Source organism: Gigantopelta aegis, chromosome 13 (genome assembly GCF_016097555.1).
Source record: "Gigantopelta aegis isolate Gae_Host chromosome 13, Gae_host_genome, whole genome shotgun sequence".
In the NCBI taxonomy this organism is placed as follows: Eukaryota; Metazoa; Mollusca; class Gastropoda; order Neomphalida; family Peltospiridae; genus Gigantopelta; species Gigantopelta aegis.
In genome coordinates, this window is record NC_054711.1 from 21,257,317 (window position 1) to 21,276,593 (window position 19,277).

The 19,277-nt window shown below is 40.0% G+C and overlaps 1 protein-coding gene across 1 annotated transcript in view; it reads left to right on the forward strand.

The window, feature by feature from the left end:
* The window catches only part of LOC121387706 (thrombospondin-type laminin G domain and EAR repeat-containing protein-like), a 41,062-nt gene extending 24,068 nt beyond the window's left edge, over positions 1-16,994 (forward strand). The window contains exons 3-10 of the mRNA XM_041518899.1: positions 5,345-5,874; positions 6,067-6,178; positions 6,538-6,678; positions 8,550-8,794; positions 9,524-9,710; positions 11,828-12,057; positions 13,804-13,991; positions 16,364-16,994. Of these exons, the coding sequence (XP_041374833.1) occupies positions 5,345-5,874; positions 6,067-6,178; positions 6,538-6,678; positions 8,550-8,794; positions 9,524-9,710; positions 11,828-12,057; positions 13,804-13,991; positions 16,364-16,622 (1,892 nt within the window). The 3' untranslated portion in view covers positions 16,623-16,994. The remainder of the gene's footprint in view (positions 1-5,344; positions 5,875-6,066; positions 6,179-6,537; positions 6,679-8,549; positions 8,795-9,523; positions 9,711-11,827; positions 12,058-13,803; positions 13,992-16,363) is intronic.
* Positions 16,995-19,277: the final 2,283 nt, after the last annotated feature.

Consider the following 19,277-nt stretch of genomic DNA (forward strand, 5'->3'; position numbering starts at 1 on the left):
TGTGTGTGTGTTGTGTGTGTGTGTGTGTGTGTGTGTGTGTCGTGTGGTGTGGTGTGTGTGTGTGTGTGTGTGTGTGTGTGTGTGCATGATTGTGTTTTTGTTGTGTTTTGCGGTCGGTCTAGGATCGATCCCCGTTGGTGGACCCATTTGGCTATTTCTCGTTCCAGCCAGTGCTCCACAACTGGCGTAACAAAGGCCGTGGTATGTACTATCCTGTCTGTGGGATGGTGCATATAAAAGATCCTTTGCTACTAATCGAAAAGTGTATCCCATGAAGTGGCGACAGCTGTTTTCCTCTCTCAATATCTGCGTGGTTCTTAACCCAGGGCTCAATGGGTAGGTGTAAGGCCACTACACCCTCTTCTCTCTCACTAACTGCTAACCAATTAACAACTAACCCATTGTCCTGGACATACAGCCCAGATAGCTGCGGTGTGTGTGTGTGTGTGTGTGTGTGTGTGTGTGTGTGTGTGTGTGGTGTGTGTGTGTGCATGATTGTGTTTTTGTTGTGTTTTGTTTATGTGTGTAGTATGTATGCATGTCTGCGTGTGTGGTGTGTATGCATGTCTGCGTGTGTTTGTAGTATGCATGTATGTCTGCGTGTGTGGTGTTATACATGTCTGTGTGTGTGGTGTGTATGCATGTATGTGTGTGTGGTGTGTATGCATGTCTGTATATGTAGTATGTATGCATGTATGCGTGTGTGGTGTGTATGCATGTTTGCGTGTGTGTGTAGTATGTATGCATGTCTGCGTGTGTAGTGTGTATGCATGTCTGTGTGTGGTGTGTATGCATGTATGCGTGTGTGGTGCGTATGCATGTATGCGTGTGTGTGTAGTATGCATGTATGTCTGCGTGTGTGGTGTTATGCATGTCTGTGTGTGTGGTGTGTATGCATGTATGTGTGTGTGGTATGTATGCATGTCTGCGTGTGTGGTGTGTATGCATGTATGTGTGTGTGTGGTGTACGCATGTCTGTGTGTGTGGTGTGTATGCATGTCTGCGTGTGTGGTGTGTATGCGTGTCTGCGTATGTGTATGTTTGCGTGCGTGTACGTATGCATGTTTATGTATATGTTCGTGTATATGACCACCACCACCACCACCACAACCATCAGCATCATCATCATCATCATCGTTAACGCCATCATCATCATCATCATCACCTCAATCATCCACAACATCATCATCATTACTATCATATCTATATTACCAATACAAATGTATTTGTTTTCACTGGTAACAATCAACAAGCAATGTTTCCCCTACCAGTACTGGATTATCGAGTGTAAGGTAATCTTGTTTTAGGTATTCGGCGAGCATTAGACATTAAACATTAAACATTCTCGTTAAACCCCTCCTACCTTTCATCTGCGGAGCACGCGACATGCATGGCGAAGCGAGAATCCCCCGCGGTCAGTTTAGGACTCTCGTTAAAGGGGGCGTTCCGCGGCAGACCGAGAGCGGCCCGTCACTTGAAAGATGGATAATCGAGTACTCCGGTGTCTTTAAGAGTAGTTCAAACGAAAAAGAAAACAACCTCTCTAGACGATACAGTTAGCAGAAAAACGACCGTGTATATTGTAGCCAATCATTTCATTTTAACTTATGTTAGTGCTTATAATCCAATTAAGGTTCAAGCACGCTGTCCTGGGCACACACACCTCAGCTATCTGGGCTGTCTGTCCTTGGCAGTGGGTTAGCGGTTAGTGAGAGAGAAGAGGGTTTAGTGGTCTTACACCTTCCCATAGAGTCGTTAAAACTCGTTCTGGGTGGGAGCCGGTACTGGGCTGCGAACCCTGTACCTACCAGCCTTATGTTCAATGGCTTAACTACGACACCACCGAGACCGGTTGTAGCCAATCAAGAGTCGGTCCTGGAGTGTTTTTTTATTTTGTATTTATTATTATTTGTTTTTTAATGGGGGTTTTTAATGTTTTTTCTTTTTTTTAAAAATAAAAGTGAACGTTAAGTTTAGAAATCTCTACGTTGTATAGACAGAAGAAGGTTGTAATACTTGTATTTTACTTTGCCGGGCGGGACTAATTTCTATACAGATAACACACTATTGTGTATAGTAATCACGTCAAATATAAAATATATTTTAGAAAAGTGTCTTATATACAAAGGAAAGGAAAGTTGTTAACACTGTGGCACATTTTTGATTACTAATATAGGATCATTTTACACCTGGTCTAGAGGAAAACTGATGTTCCCACACAGGTTAGTACAAAATAGTTGCAAGCGGACTTTTATATTGTACAGGACCCAATTTCACGAAACATCGTAATATAAGCCAAGTGTTGCACGTAAGTGTAAATCTACAACTAAACCATTATCCGTAGTACTACTAACAGTACAACTAATTGTAGATTGAAGTGCAAATATTTTATTTTATTTTGTCATTAAACTATTCCATCTTCCAATGGATGAAATAGATGCCAAACACATGTAAACATAAGCCCGATATAACTGCTAGTAAAAGACGTAAAGTTACTATGTTTTGAGAAATGGGCCCCCGGTTTGAACAGAGGGGCAGTTATACCCCAACCCTCCAAAAATGGCTCCTTTAATTTGTAAGTGTTCTTTTCTTTCCACATCCGAAAAAGAAAGTTTGTTTCGTCTAATGGCACCATTACAGCACATTGATTAATTAATCATCAGCTATTGGATGTCAAACATTTGGAAATTCAGACTTGTTGTTTTCAGATACAACTCACTACGGGTTTTTTTTCCCCATTAGCAGCAAGAGATCATTTATAAGCAACTTCTCCCCCTCCCACACCCAAACGGCATTACTTACCACAGCGTTATATATATCAAACATGAGACACTCAAGCTGTATCCTAACCGGACGCGAACGACGCGAGCGATACGTTTAGAAATCATTGATTTCAATCACCGTGTCCTGACCTCACGCGTACGCGATGGATAAATGTGTCGCGTCGCTCGCGTCCAGTTAGGATGCGGCAATTCAAATCAATGATTTCTAAAATAATCACTTGCATCGCTCGCGTCGCTCGCGTCTGGTTAGGATACAGCTTTAGTCTGGTATACGCTTACAAAGTATTTTGATGTGTGCAAGTAAGTTTTTTTTACTTTAAAACCCTGGGGGCGGGACGTAGCCCAGTGGATCGATCCACGTTGGGCTGTTTCTCGTTCCCGCCAGTTCACCGCGACAGATATATCAAAGACCAATGTATGCGCTATCCCATCTATTGGATGATGATTATAAAAGATTCCTTGCTACTAATGGAAAAATGTAGCGGGTTTCCTGTCTATAACTATATGTCAACATTACCAAAATATTTGACATCCAATAGTCGATGATTAATAATCAGTGTTCTAGTGGTGTCGTTAAACAAAACAAAACAAACAAACAAACAAAACCAGTTCATAGGTTATTCTTTCGATTAGCAGCAAAGGTTGTTTTATATGCAGATTTCCACAGACAGAATAGCACACATCACGGCCTTAGTTAAACTAGCTGCGGAACACTAACTGGTTGGAACGAGAAATAACCCAATGATTCCATCGATGGGCATCGATGCTAAGACAAGACGAGCACTTTACCATTGGACTAAAGAAAGTGTGTTTTGTGTAACGACACCACTGGAGCACACTGATTAATTCATCATCGGCTATTGGATGTCAAGCATTTGCTAATTCTGACAAGTAGTCATCAGAGAAAAACCGCTACATTTTTCCTGATGCAGCAAGGGATGTTTTATATGCACTTTCCCACAGCCAGGAAAGCACAGTACACGACCTTTGACCAGTTGTGGTGCACAGGTTGGAACGAGAACAACATAAATCCAATCAGCTGAATGGATTCACCGAGGTGGTTCGATCCTGCGACGCAAGCACCTCGAGCGAGCACTCACCCGACTGAGCTAAATCACGCCCCTCCATGGGGCTATGCCCCGTCCTTGCACATTCGACTTGCGTCAAATTGTGAAATCACGTCTGAATGTGTTTTCCACGACTTTAGCGCGGCATTCTAATACAGATGAATCAACGAGTTCGGCTGAATGACATGAGTTTGATTTTATAAGCCATAAATAGAATTTGCTGTCGCTCCACTTGAAAGAAAACCGACTGTTAAAAAAAAGTAGAAAGTATTTTTATTGCACGTTTTTATGTACCCGCTCGAGTAATTTGTAACGTCTATATTGAGATCAAAACACCTAACCAAGGATGGTGTGTTTTATGTCTCGAAATAATGCACCTGCATGCAGCGTGAGTCATGTTAAAGTTTCTTTTGTTTAACGAAACCACAAGAACACATTGATTAATGTGTTTGTGTTTTGTGTTTGTTTAACGACACCACTAGAGCACATTGATTTATTAAGCACCGGCTAATTGGATGTCAAACATTTGGCAATTTTGACATATAGTCTTAGAGGAAACCTGCTACATAATTCCTTTAGTAGCAAAGGATATTTTATATGTATCATCCCACAGACAGGATAGCACATACCACGGCTTTTCATATGCCAGTCGTTGTGCACTGGCCGGAACGAGAAATATCCCAATGGGCCCACCGACGGGGATCGATCTCAGACCTATCGCGCATCAAGTTAGCGCTTTACCATGTTTGTTTGTTTGTTTTGTGTTTAACGACATCACTAGAACTCATTGATTTATTATTCATCGGCTCTTAGTCTTAGCTAGGAAACACGCTACATTTTTCTAATAGCAGCAAGGGATTTGTTTTTATATGCACCATCCGACAGGCAGGATAGCACATACCATGGCCTTTGATATACCAGTCGTGATGCAATGGCTGGAACGAGAAACAGCCAAATGAACCCACCGACAGGGATCGATCCCAAGCCGACCGTGCATCAAGCCTTAATTACCGCTGGGCTATGTCCCGCCCCTATCAAAATATACCGGCCTCGGTGGTGTCGTGGTCAGGCCATCGGTCTACAGGCCGGTAGGTACTGGGTTCGGATCCCAGTCGAGGCATGGGATTTTTAATCCAGATACCGACTCCAAACCCTGAGTGAGTGATCCGCAAGTCTCAATGGGTAGGTGTAAACCACTTGCACCGACCAGTGATCCATAGCTGGTTCAACAAAGGCCAACGTTTGTGCTAGCCTGCCTGTGGGAAGCGCAAATAAAAGATCCCTTGCTGCTAATCGGAAAGAGTAGCCCATGTAGTGGCGACAGCGGGTTTCCTCTCAAAATCTGTGTGGTCCTTAACCATATGTCTGACGCCATATAACCGTAAATAAAATGTGTTGAGTGTGTCGTTAAATAAAACATTTCTTTCTTTCTATCAAAATATAAACAAAAATGAACGAATAATTTGTTTTCCTTTTTTACTTTTTGGTCTGTAGATCTGGTACCGATAGACATCCTACGGACAGCCGTTCCAAGTATTCAGTCGGTGCCCCCTGGTGTCAGTATTATCTACGACAGACACAATCACGTTCACGCGTTCACGTTTTCCAAGGACGCTCGCGGACTGAGCTTCATGGCGGAAAAGGTTTTCCGGAGATGCGGCTTCTTCCCCGAGGAGTTCTCCGTGTTCTTAGTGCTAAAGCTGAAACGACGTCAGCGACGCGAGGTTTGCGTCATGTCACTGTTTGACACGAGGACGAACCACAGCGTAGTGTCGGTGACGGTGTCGACTAGGAGAGTAATCTTCCAGTATTCGAACCAGACGCTCAGATTTCAAAGTGTTGTACTCAAAGACGGACACTGGCACTCGATCGGTTTCAGCCTAACGGGCGACACGCTGGTTATGACGTCAGACTGTCACGATCGGCGCAAACGCCATGTGCACAGGGTTTTTCCGGCTTTCTTGCCCGTGGGGAATACCTCGTTTCTTATAGGGAAGTGTCGGAAAAGTAAGCCAGTTTTTCAGGTGAGTGTGTATGCAAAGGTTATGGATAATTATGTAGCATCTTCTAACGTTTGAATAGCTGTATCAAATTTTCATAATTGCCCACTTGGATAATCTAAACAACCAGAGGTTCCACACTAAGCACTCCGTACTTTTTAAAATATCACCAATAGAAAATGACTGGCTGTAAAGGCTGTTTAATGTGGTTTCCAGGGTTACATCAAGGACATAATACTGGTTCCTGGAGCAGACGCCACGTATCAAGCCTGTCCCCCTAAAGTGGAACCACGCCCTGAAATGAACAACGTCGTTTCCACATTTCCAGGTATACAGTAACAATAAACATAACAATAATGTATGCTACAAAAGGCAAATTACATTTTGAAAATGTAGATAATTTGATAACAATAAAAAATGAGTGCATGTTAACTGTAATATACTTTTTTTCTGAGAACAGAAATTATCATTTGTTCTGTTATGAAAATTATAATATTAAACAACAAATAACAACATCTGTTTCATTTTAAATACATTTTACCAAGAAATAATAAACATTCTACTTTGAATAATAAAATGAGAAACAAGTGATTTATTTAAAAAAAAAAAAAAAAATTAAAACAACCAAACAGCATATGCTTTATTTTATATTTCCTAATTAGCAATAAATATTGTTCTACGATTCAGCATTTTATAACCATGGGGTGTTTACGCCGGCCGGGGTGGAATGTACGTGGAGTGACATCGGCAACCTCGCTTTCGACACCCAATCAGAACAGCTGAAAGTGTGTGTCAACGGGATATGGCAAGAGGTCTCCATAAAAACAGGTACAACTTTAGTGTCGACATTTGTAGAAACCTTTTTTTAACCCTTTGTTTAAACCCTTTTTAACTTCTTTGTAAATAAAGTTTATTTGACCATCAATTAGGTATTTTTTAGCTAATCATCTGTATAAACATTTTTAACGTTCCGAGTACAGTTTCTGGCTCTAATCAGAAATCGTGCTCGCAACGAGCGTGCTTGAACATTAAATTGATATAAGCACGTTAATTCCCGACATCTGACCTGACAGTCATTTGTGGGCATACATACATACAGCCTCGACTTGGAATACTAAATTCAAAAACATATTATGTAGCTCCCTTCTTTATTTTTCGGCGGACCGTTCAAAATTGCGCCTAATTTCCTTAATACAAACTGCGCACCCTTTCTTTTTGGCCTGTTACCGAACCCAGTCGGGCTGCTGGTGCTCCCTTGCTCTCCTCTCCCACCCACCCCAACCCTTTTCTTGTCTTGGACAGAGGAGCAGGTCAAGGCCGGCACCTGCACCCAAGGCAGGCGTGCGCTACAACTTGCTCTGAATGTGCATTTAAAACCCTATAACCTGACCTGACCTAGTCTTAACTCAAATCTCAGGGTCGTGACCCGTGCTTCTAAAACTCCAGACTCAAGACTCCAACAAGTAACAAGGGCGGGGCGTAGCTCCGTGGTTCAACGCTCACCTGATGCGCGATCGAACATTGGGCTCTTTCTCGTTCCAGCCAGTGCTCCATAACTGGTGTAACAAAGGCCGTGGAATGTACTACCCTGTCTGTGGGATTGTGGATATAAAAGAACCTTTGCTGCTAATTAAAAATAGTAACCCATGAAGTGGCGACAGCGGGTTTCCTCTCTGAATATCTGTGTGATCCATAACCATCCAACATTTTGTTTGTTTGACGACACCACTAGACAACATTGATGTATTAATCATCGGCTATTTGATGTCAAACATGTGGTCATTATGACACCGTTAAGGACCGCACAGATATTGAGGGAGAAAACCCGCTGTCGCCACTTCATGGTCTACTCTTTTCTATTAGCAGCAAGGGATCTTTTGTATGCACCATCCCACAGACAGGATAACACATACCACGACCTTTGATATACCAGACGTGGTGCACTGGCTGGAACGAGAAATAGCCCAATGGGCCCACTGAAGGGAATCGACCCCAAACCGACCGCGCATCAAGCGAGCGCTTTGCTACTGGGCTACGCCCCTCCCCTCTTCCAACAATTCACATTGCCATGCATGTGATGTCATTACAGATGTGAGAATAGATTCTAAATGTTTAAGACCCAGATAGCAGCTGGGTGTGCCTACGTTTGCAGGCACGGCGGAGCAGGGGGGAGGGGGCGGTGCTGGAGGTTATCTAGTCCCATCAATAATTCTGAATCAAACATATTATGGGTAGTAAATCTTAAGGCAAGGATGAATGTTACTTGTAGAAAGCTAGAGATTGTATTTCAAGACATCTATTTTTCTAAATTTTACGGGGAAGCATACCCCCGAAAGGCCTAGAATCTTTGCTTTGCGCCCTCGATCTCAATCAACCCGCTCAATGTCAATTTGTTTCCGCCGTGCCTGGTTTGTAATTATAAACACGAAGATATTTTAAAGATGAAGATGACTGCTAACAACTAGTGGTTAGATCACAGACCGGTAGTTACTGGGCTCGTATCCCTGTACCAGCTAACTAGTAATGTCTGGTATTTCCATAATTTGGCATAGCAGCCAATGAACCCCAAGACAGATATTTGCCACACAGCTGTTGTACAGAAGTTCAAGTTATGACGTCACAGATGTATAGGAACGTGCGTTTCTCTTTTAACCAAAATATGCATGATAATGAAAAAGTAAATTTCACTAATTTTCCAGAAAAACGGAAATTCGATTACCTGGAAGAATATCAGGATATTATGTTACCAGCCAATTCCATCGATGTCGAGACATTCCGTATACCCAAAGAGGGCCTCTTTGCAGTGTTTTCTACGGCAAACTCTCCTAGCAGAAAGAGGAGTTATTCTTCCGTTTTCAAGTGGTCTAAGGGCGGCTTTCAGCATTACCAAAACCTGGCCACGAACGCCGCTCAATCAGCCACTTTCTTCAGTATTCGCAAACAGGTAAACGTCTATAGGTGTTCGGCCGTCTTGCAACATTATAATACAGCTAGACAACGTAATATGGTGGACTTATACTGGGTTTCTCCCCAAAATGTGACTGTCGAGGCTATATATGTTAAGTAGCAAAGATGGCGGCTTCCATTATGGTTGTATTTATTGAATTCATCTTTGTACGCATTCTTTAGCATGTTGTGTATACGGTAGCCGACTGGGTCTAAGCGCACAGCGATCCTTGCAAAATAGGGGGAGGGTCCAAATAGACTATTTTTATTATTTAAGCATTTGGAACAGTTAATATAATCACATTTCCCCTTTAACATTATGATCGGTTTTCAAAAAAAAAAGGGGGGGGGGGCGGACCCCCTGGATCCGCTACTGATTTAATTTAGAATATTATCTGCAGTGCACATCAAAAGAGAACAAGCAGTCAGAATGATCGGACACTGTTAAAAATGCCTTGCAATGTTGAGTGGAGATTATCTTACTAGACGTTAGAGCGTTCGCTTCTCATGAATGGGTGATAGGATCGAACCTCGTCGGTGGACTCATTGTATTTTAAAGTCTGTGTCAGAATACAACATATTTTACATATAATCGATAATCAATGTGCCCTAATGATATTGTTAGACAAATTCGCCTTTCCCAGGAATTTCTTGACTAAAATACTGAACAAAAAAAAAAGCAAAAAAAAAAAGCCTGACATGTTTATTTGAGCTTTATTTATTTCAGTTTTTCCTTGCAGTGGCTAATTACGGGTCTTCACCTAACACGTCCAGTAATTCGACGATTTTCCGTTGGCACAAGAAGCGCAAAAAATTCAAGCGATACCAGAATCTAGTCACGTGGACAGCACGTGACTTTGAGTACTTCGAAATTGATGGCAGACATTATCTAGCTGTTGCTAATTATGAAAAAGGTGAGTATTTAAGATTGATTATATTTACCTCGTCCAGTGAGTGTTCAGTGACACATATTTTAAAATATAAATGTCTTTATTTCTATACATTTGCAGTGACAGACCAGGGGCCTATTTCACAAAACATCGTAAGTTTACGTCTGCGACTAGCAATTATTCAGGTCATACGTTTACACGTGTTTGGCATCTATTCCACGCAGAAACTTACATCATTATGGAAGAAAAAAGAAAGAAATGTTTTATTTAACGACGCACTCAACACATTTTATTTACGGTTATATGGTGTCAGACATATGGTTAAGGACCACACGTATTTTGAGAGGAAACCCGCTGTCGCCACTACATGGGCTACTCTTTCCGATTAGCAGCAAGGGATCTTTTATTTGCGCTTCCCACAGGCAGGGTAGCACAAACCATGTCCTTTGTTGAACCAGTTATGGATCACTGGTCGGTGCAAGTGGTTTATACCTACCCACTGAGCCTTGCGGAGCACTCACTCAGAGTTTGGAGTCAGTATCTGGATTAAAAATCCCATGTCTCTACTGGGATCCGAAACCAGTACCTACCAGCCTGTAGACCGGTGGCCTACCACGATGCCGGTCATTATGGAAGATGGACATTTTAAAGACCAACGAAAATTAAATGTTTGTACTTCAGACTACATTAGTTGTACTGTTAGTAGTAGTGAGAAGTGTGAGTTAGTCGTAGATTTACGTTTACGTGCAAAACTTGACTTGCGATGTTTTGTGAAATTGGGTCCAGAGCCGGTTTATCCCAGTAGCACTTGTAGCACGTGCTACTGGCCCCGCGCTTCAGGGTCCCCGCGGTGATGTGTAAATTTATTTGTCCTATATCATTTTCCCCCTCTCCCCAAGTGGGTTGCAAAATATATATCCTGAGAAGGGGGATCCGCTGTTATTTGTGCTACATGCTCCGCGGATCCTAAAATCAGCTCTGTCACGGACACAGATAGTAGAGCTTAGACACCATTTTGAACACAGAATAATATTTAATATGCCTTTGGGGGACTTGCGTTTGCACGACGTTTTTTATACCGTGATTGGCGAAATACAGACCCATTGATGAAACCAGTTTGTATGAAAATGACAGCCAATCAAATACCCTTTTTTAGTTGCATGGGCTGCCATAATATTTTGAATCCACCTCCGAATATACATTGTTGATTTAAAAACATTTTGTTTTCACTGCTTGGCATATTTTATGTTTCAAAATCATTTTGTGGACACAATTTTGAATGCGCTCCCATAAGATGTTGAATCCACCTTGTATGTGTATATGTATTATGTATATGTACATATATATATATATATATATATATATATATATATATATATATATATATATATATATATATATATATATATATATATATATATACAGTTGATTTTTTTTTTTTTACTACTTGGCATATTTTATGTTTTAAAAACATTTTGTGGACCAAAATTTGAAAATAGAATAAATATTCATTTGCTTTCCAGTAACCTACATTAAACAATATGGTTGAGGGTTAATAAAATAAAATAAAAACAACAAATAAACAGCTCATGGCTTTCATTGGCAGATTCAGGATTTTGTAAAGGGGGTAACATAATTGTGAAAGGGCAAGTTTAACTTTGCCGACAACAATGACCTGAGGTACCGGAAAGGGGCGGGGTTTTGGAACCATGCTGCCTGTAAATATTTCGCAAAAAGGTGCCCAGAGAGTCATTTTCAGGGCAATTTAGTATTTTATATGCTGGATTATGAATTAAAAGCAAACTTAAAAACTCGCACACAAAAAAGATGAAGAAAAATTAAAGACAACAACCCGTCATTATTATAAAATGACGAAGGGGGATGAGTCATGGAACCTTTATGTCCCACCTTGGGTCCGTCTATGATTTTTCTGGATTGACGATTAGCATACACACGAGTTACTCACAAAAAAATAGAAGAAACATTAAATACTCCCACAACCCTCCTCTCGACATTATTATAAAAGGACGAAGGGGGGGGGGGGGGTGAGTCATGGGACTCCTATGTCCCACATTGGGTCCGTCTATGACTTTTCTGGATTGACGATTAGCATACACACGAGTTACTCATTTTGTTCCCAGGCGACGACACTCACATCAACTCGTACATCTACGTGTGGAACTGGAGGAAGAGGAAATTCGAGGAACACCAGAAGCTGATGACGATCGGCGCCTACGACTGGACGCACTTCACTGTGAACGGCTTCCACTTCCTCGCCCTCGCCAACGCCTTCAACGGCATGTCCACCCTCCTCTATTCCGTCATCTACTTCTGGCAGGACGACAAGTTCGTCATGTTCCAAACAATGGAGGTCAGTTTGACTTTTCTCTTCTATTCGTATTTTGATTGTTATATACTGGGCGCCCCTCCAACCCCCCACCCCCCAAAAAACAAAACAAAAAACAAAACAAAAAACAAAAGAAGCTCAGAATATTACCCCCCCCCCCCAAAAAAAAACCCCCACAACAACAACAACAAACAAACAAACCAAAAACAAAACCAAAATCAAAACAAAAAAAGACAAGAAAACCCCCCAAAACAAAAAACCCACCAAGATAACCCTACTGAATATGGAACTGTATTGGGAAAACAGTATAGGAAGTGCAGATTTTATATTTGACACCCATTACTATATACACATTTAGGGAGCGGGATTTAGCTCGGTGGGTTAAGCGCTCACTTGATATGCTCGCGTCGCAGGATGGAACCACCTCAGTGGATCCGTTCAACTGATTGGGTTTTTTCTTGTGCGCCACAACTGGTAAAAGGCCGTGGTATGTGCTATCCTGTCTGTGGGAAAGTGCATATAAAAGATCCCTTTCTGCATTAAGAAAATGTCGCGGGTTTCCTCTGATGACTACGAGTAAGTATTACCTAATATTTTGCATCCATTAGCCGATGATTAATACATCAATGTGCTCTAGCGGTATAGTTAAACAAAATAAACTTTATATTGATATTTGCTACATTCAGTGAACATGGTAAGCCCATAGTTAAAATAGTCTTAAAGTAAAACAATATTGAGAATTGTAAGTAAAATAAATTTGACGCTCATTGCACTTTTTGGCGTCACATTTAATAACTGACAGTTTTGAATCGGTTGCTATTTTAACACTGTTTGACATACAGGCCTGTGATTTTCACTGAAGGTTGCAAAATATCGATGTAGTAAAAGGTTTGAAATGTCACAGTTACAGTCCAAATAATGTTTGTTAAATAATTGCATATTCACTAGTGTTATCGTTTAGTTTTGTTCTTGGGGTGTGGGGGTGGGGTATATAAGAATGGACCCTCGTCGGCCCGTCCATTCGACTATTTCCTGTTCCAGCCAGTGGTACACAGGTGATGTACCAATGGACTTGACATGTCCTGTTCTGTCTGTGGCATGGTTTATATATCCAAATCAAAGATCCCTTGCTGCTACTCGAAAAACATGTAGCACATCGAATACGGATAACGGATGTCCTCTCTCATTATACCTATGGTGTTTAAACATGTCTTACCCGTTGGTGAGAATATAATGCGTTATTTTTTTTTATAACAGATGGGTTGTTTACACACGAGTGTTAACAATTTTAGGACATGAGACTTGCTGCTTCTATGTGATGACCAGGTCACCAGTGTCATGCAGCCAATGGAAACAAGACGGTGGAAATATATTACACTGTGATGTACAGTTAAGCTGACAATCACGTGTCTGTGACGCGTACGTTAGTTGCAACTGCAACGGCTGTAAATAACTTTTAGTCGAAAAAGATGTTAAATTTGCTCAAAACCTGTTTTTGTTAGGATAAGTAAGAAATAGAATAATACATTCGTGTCCGTTAGATACCATTTCTCACACAACTCGTTGTTTAAAAACGTATCAAACATGCTTTCACTCGTTAGATACATTTTAAAACAGCTCGCTGTGAGATAAATTGTATCTACCGGCCACTCATGGATTATTATCTATGTCTTGCGTCATATAACCGTAAACAAAAATGATTTCAGTGCGTCTTTAAAAAAACAAAAAAACAAAAACAACAACATTTCTTCTTTTTTGTTTTCGTTTCAGACAAACGGTGCTACGGACTGGGAATATTTCACCATCAACAACGATATCTTCCTCGCCGTAGCCAACGCCTTTAACTACGGCCCCCAGAATTACCAAGACGTCGACACGTTCTACACCAACTCCACCATCTACCGCCTGAACATCAAAAAGAAGATATTTGAGAAATTCCAAGTCATACCAACCTATAGGTATTTTGTTGCATTTTACTGTCGTCATTTCTTTGAATGCTCAGTAGACCAGTATATTGTTATATTTTACACTGTCGTAATTTCTTTGAAAGTTCAATAGACCATACGACCTATAGCATATTGTTATATTTTACTGTTACAAGTTTTTAAAAACTCAATAGATCATACAACCTACAGTATATTGTTATCATTTACACTAACGTAATTTTTATGAACGCTTAATAGATCATATAACCTATAATATACTGTCATATTTAACCTTCGTAATTTCTTTGAATGTTCAATAGAATATATAACCTTAAAAGTATACGTCAATAAATCCCATCAGTTTTAACGCAATGCGGGAAATTATAAGCGTTTGCGTATTTCGATTCTGATAAACAAAGCAGGAATGTACGAGTCTTATGGATGACATTATGTAATAAAACAATTATTGACCGTCATTGAGGGCCGACATCACGTAATCATATGACGTTGTATGACACGCAGAGGAATGCGGAAATAAACAGTTGAAACATTACCAAGACAAAAAATCTAATTCAAGACATTATAACCAGCAAGAGTGCCAAAATCATATTAATAGCAAAATAAAACACAAAATGTAATAAATCTGAACATACTGAAGAGCTACCTTCAAATGCATTTTTTATTTGTAACGTAAAATCCCGAGAGTGCCGATTCTAAATCTGCGAGATATTCCATACACAATTTGACGATTACTGACCTCCTTGTTTTGTCGTATTTGCGGAATTAAACTCGGTATGACTAAGTATGTTATCTTTTTGCTGAAGGACAGCAAAGCGTTTTCTCACAAGTCTGTGCTTGTTTACATTAGAATTAGCAGTTGACGTTGCAGTACGTTACCTACTCATTAATTGGATAGAATTTTGTCTCATCTTTATTTTAATTGGTCAGGGCAATATCACTTTTGATGACGTTGTATGACACGCAGAGGAATGCGGAAATAAACAGTTGAAACATTACCAAGACATTATCAGGGCAATATCACTATTTACGGACGGTCATGTGACTGGTTTTTGACAAATAAGAATACAGATATATTTTCATTATGTAATAATGTTATTTATTTTCCGCTGTCGTAATTTCTTTGAACACTCAATAAACCCTACATACTGTCACATACTGCCATACTGTCATAATTTACTGACGTAATTTATTTGAATGTCCAATAGACCATACAATCTATAGTATAGTCTCATATTTTACTAACGTAATTTATTTGAATGTTCAATATGCCATACAACCTATAATATAGTCTCATATTTTACTAACGTAATTTATTTGAATGTTCAATATGCCATACAACCTATAGTATACTGTCATATTTTACTAACGTAATTTATTTGAATGTTCAATAGACCATACAATCTATAGTATAGTCTCATATTTTACTAACGTAATTTATTTGAATGTCCAATAGACCATAAAATCTATAGTATAATCTCATATTTTACTAACGTAATTTATTTGAATGTTCAATATGCCATACAACCTATAGTATAGTCTCATATTTTACTAACGTAATTTATTTGAATGTTCAATATGCCATACAACCTATAGTATAGTCTCATATTTTACTAACGTAATTTATTTGAATGTTCAATATGCCATACAACCTATAGTATACTGTCATATTTTACAATCTCGTAATCATACGACCTGTAGGTACACTCGTATGTGTACTGTGGTAATTTACATTGACATACTCTAGATATAGGAAAGAAGGACTGTTTTATTTAACGACGCACTCAACACATTTTATTTACGGTTATATGGCATCAGATATATGGTTAAAGACTACACAGATATTGAGAGAGGAAACTCACTGTCGCCACTTCATGGGTTACCCTTTTCGATTAGCAGTAAGGAATCTTTTATATGCACCATCCCACAGACAGGATAGTACATACCACTGACTGGAACGAGAAATAGTCCAATGGGTCCACCGACGGGGATCGATCCTGGACCGACCGTGCACCAAGGGAACGCTTTACCACTGGGCTACTTCCCGCCTCTCTAGATATAACTAATATCAATCTAATAATATAATATAGTTTTCATTGTAATTTTAATGCAAAATTCTGTCAGTCTGTCTGTCTGTCAATCTATCTGTCTAAATTTATTTTATTGTTTTTATTTTATAAAAACTTTATTCATTTATTATTATTATTTAAGATGTATTTATTTAATCATCAATTCATTCTTTCATTTATTTACTCGCTCACTCAATCCATTCATTCACTCTTTCAACCAATCCATTAACTCACTCACTCACTCACACACTCACTCACTCACTCACTCACTCACTCACTCATTCATTTATTCATCCATTCATTCATTCTTTTTTTCAGTGCTATTGACTGGGAATATTTCACGGTTGGCGGAGACCATTTCCTGATCGTATCAAACGCACAAAATGGCGGAGCGGACAGGCAACTCCATAGTGTGGTGTATCGATGGCAGGGATTGGACAAATTTGTCCCAGTTCACAATCTGATAACATTACCGACCGCGGACTGGGAAACGTTCACAGTAAACGATGACGTTTTCCTCATTTGCGCAAACGCAAAAGATACTACCTCAAAAGTCGTGAAAGTCAAATTCACGTAGGGCTGACAATGTTTTTACATGGTCGTGTTTCGTTTCTTTCTTCTTCTTTTTTTTTTCTTTTTTTTTTTTACTAGATTTTAAGTTATATTTATTTACATATAGGATAATCTGTGTATATCTTTACTTACTTTAATTTAACAAACTGTTTACATTCCTAAACTTTGCAATGTTTTTTTTTGTGATTATTTTCTCGTGCATTTACATAGTCATTTACACAAATAAAAATCCATTTATGCATAATATTATCATTACCATTTTACATGAGATTTCTTCGTGTAATAAAATACTAAACCACAACTTTGTTTCTGTGATCTATTTGGGCAGAAAGAGATTCTGGGAGGGTGTACTGCAAAGCCTTTCCTGACAGGTGCCAGTCAGAGGCGGATCTAGGGGTGGGGAAGGGCCCCGTCCCCAACCTACATTTTGCGACAGTTATAATTTTATCCACTCCGAACCTCTCCCAAAGTTCCCTTGACATTCCGCCTCATGTCATTGGGGCCCCACTAAACGGATTTTCTGGATCCGCCACTGACAGTGCCATAGTCAAATCCCAGTGTAAACATGATTTACAGCGCGGCATAATCTTTGTTTGAAGGAACTAGAGTTGTAATGGTTAAGCCATACTATGGCCCATAGGGCTTAAGGTTGGTAGGTACTGGTTTCACCTCCCGGATCTGGCTCTAACCCAGAGCCAGTTTAACTACTCAACAGACAGTCCAGATAGCTGATGTATGTGCCCAGGACAGCGTGCTTGAACCTTATTTTGGATATAAGCACGAAATGACTACAAATGAACATTTTGTGGGGCATCTTCACTCACTTATAAATGTATCTTCAATAGGTCTCTTCAAGAAAATAAGTCCTACTTCAATAAAACTTGGTTTATAGCTACATATATGAATAACAGTGATATTGTGCCCAATCCTTTTGTTGTTTCGGAGGGCGAGACTTGGCCCAATGGTAAAGTGCTCGCTTAATGCGTGGTCGGTTTGGGATCGATCCCCATCAGTGGGCTCATTAAACTATTTCATGCTGCAGCCAGTGCACCACGACTTGTAAATCAAAGTCCGTGGTAATCAGATTATGTATGATTGTATTAGAAAAACATCCCATCTTGTTTCTTTTCGCGAGTGGATTTCGTGAATAAAGATTGTAAACTGACTGCAAGTGTGTTCTGTATTGTGATTGGTTAATTACACTCTTTTCTTTTTCGCAATCAAATGAAAATAACACCCGGAAAGCTAATGACGTCATTAGAAAGCGATGTCATTAGCAATTGGAACAGGCGAAGTTGACGATTCGAGGGTCTACAGATTGTAGGCAGGTATTGTTTCAACTATACAGTTAGTTCCATAGAAAAATGATTCAGTTCACAATGGACATAACCATATGGATTTTTTAAGATTTGCGGGTGTTATCGTCTATTTGATACCCGCAAATGTTTCATTTGTGACCTCAGGCAAACGCCTTCGGTAAAACAAATTACATACGCGGGATCAAATAGGCAATAACACCCGCAAATCTACAAACTCCATATGGTTATGTTCTAAATAAAGTAATGGTAACATTCCTTGCATCCATGGCTAATACGGATCTGCAGGACTGCAATGATCACTACTTCCTAGTCAGATAACAAACATTTCTGTCAAACCAAGGCATCATACAAATCCAATGGATTCCACTCGTCACAGCCAGTGCACCACGACTGGTGTATCAAAGGCAGTGGTATGTGTCATCCTGTATGTGGGATAGTGCATACAAAATATCCCTTGCTGCTTATCGAAAAGAGTAGCCAATGAAGTGGCAACAGCGGGTTTCCTCTTTCAATATCTGTGTGGTCCGAGGCTATATAACTGTAAATAGAATGTGTTAAGTGCGTCGTTAAATACATCATTTCCTTTCAACAAAAGTATTTTCTTGCAATTGAAATAGAATAATTATGACCTATGATGATGGTTGTCAAAGTTTGATATTATACTCCTAAGTTTGAATCTGCTAATTTGGGGTGGGATGTAGCCTGAAGCGCGATCGGTCTAGGATCGATCCCCGTTGGTGGGCCTATTGGGGTGTTTCCCGTGCAGGCCAGTGCACGACCACTGGTATATCAAATGCCGTGGTATGTGCTATTTTGCCTGTGGGATTGTGAATATAAAATATCCCTTGCTACTAATGGAAAAAAACAAATGTAGCGGGTTTCCTCTCTAGGGCTGTATGTCAGAATTACGACATATTTAGCATTCAACAGCCGATGATTAATAAATGGTGGTGTCGTTAAATAAAACAAAGTTAAAACCATGTGGAGTTGACCTTGTTATTCAATAAGAATCACAAATTCTGCGTTATGCGTTATTAAAACTTTGGGTATGTGCGTGCTTGTGTCTGTGTATGTCCGTTTTTGTGTCTGTGTATGTGCATGTTTCAGCCTGTGTATGAGCGTGCTTGTGCCTGTGCATGTGCGTGCTTGTGTCTGTGTATGTGCATGTTTCTGCCTGTGTATGTGCGTGCTTGTGTCTGTGTATGTATGTGCGTGCTTGTGTCTGTGTATGTATGTGCGTGCTTGTGTCTGTGTATGTCCGTGTTTCTGCCTGTGTATGTGCGTGCTTGTGTCTGTGTATGTCCGTGTTTCTGCCTGTGTATGTGCGTGCTTGTATCTGT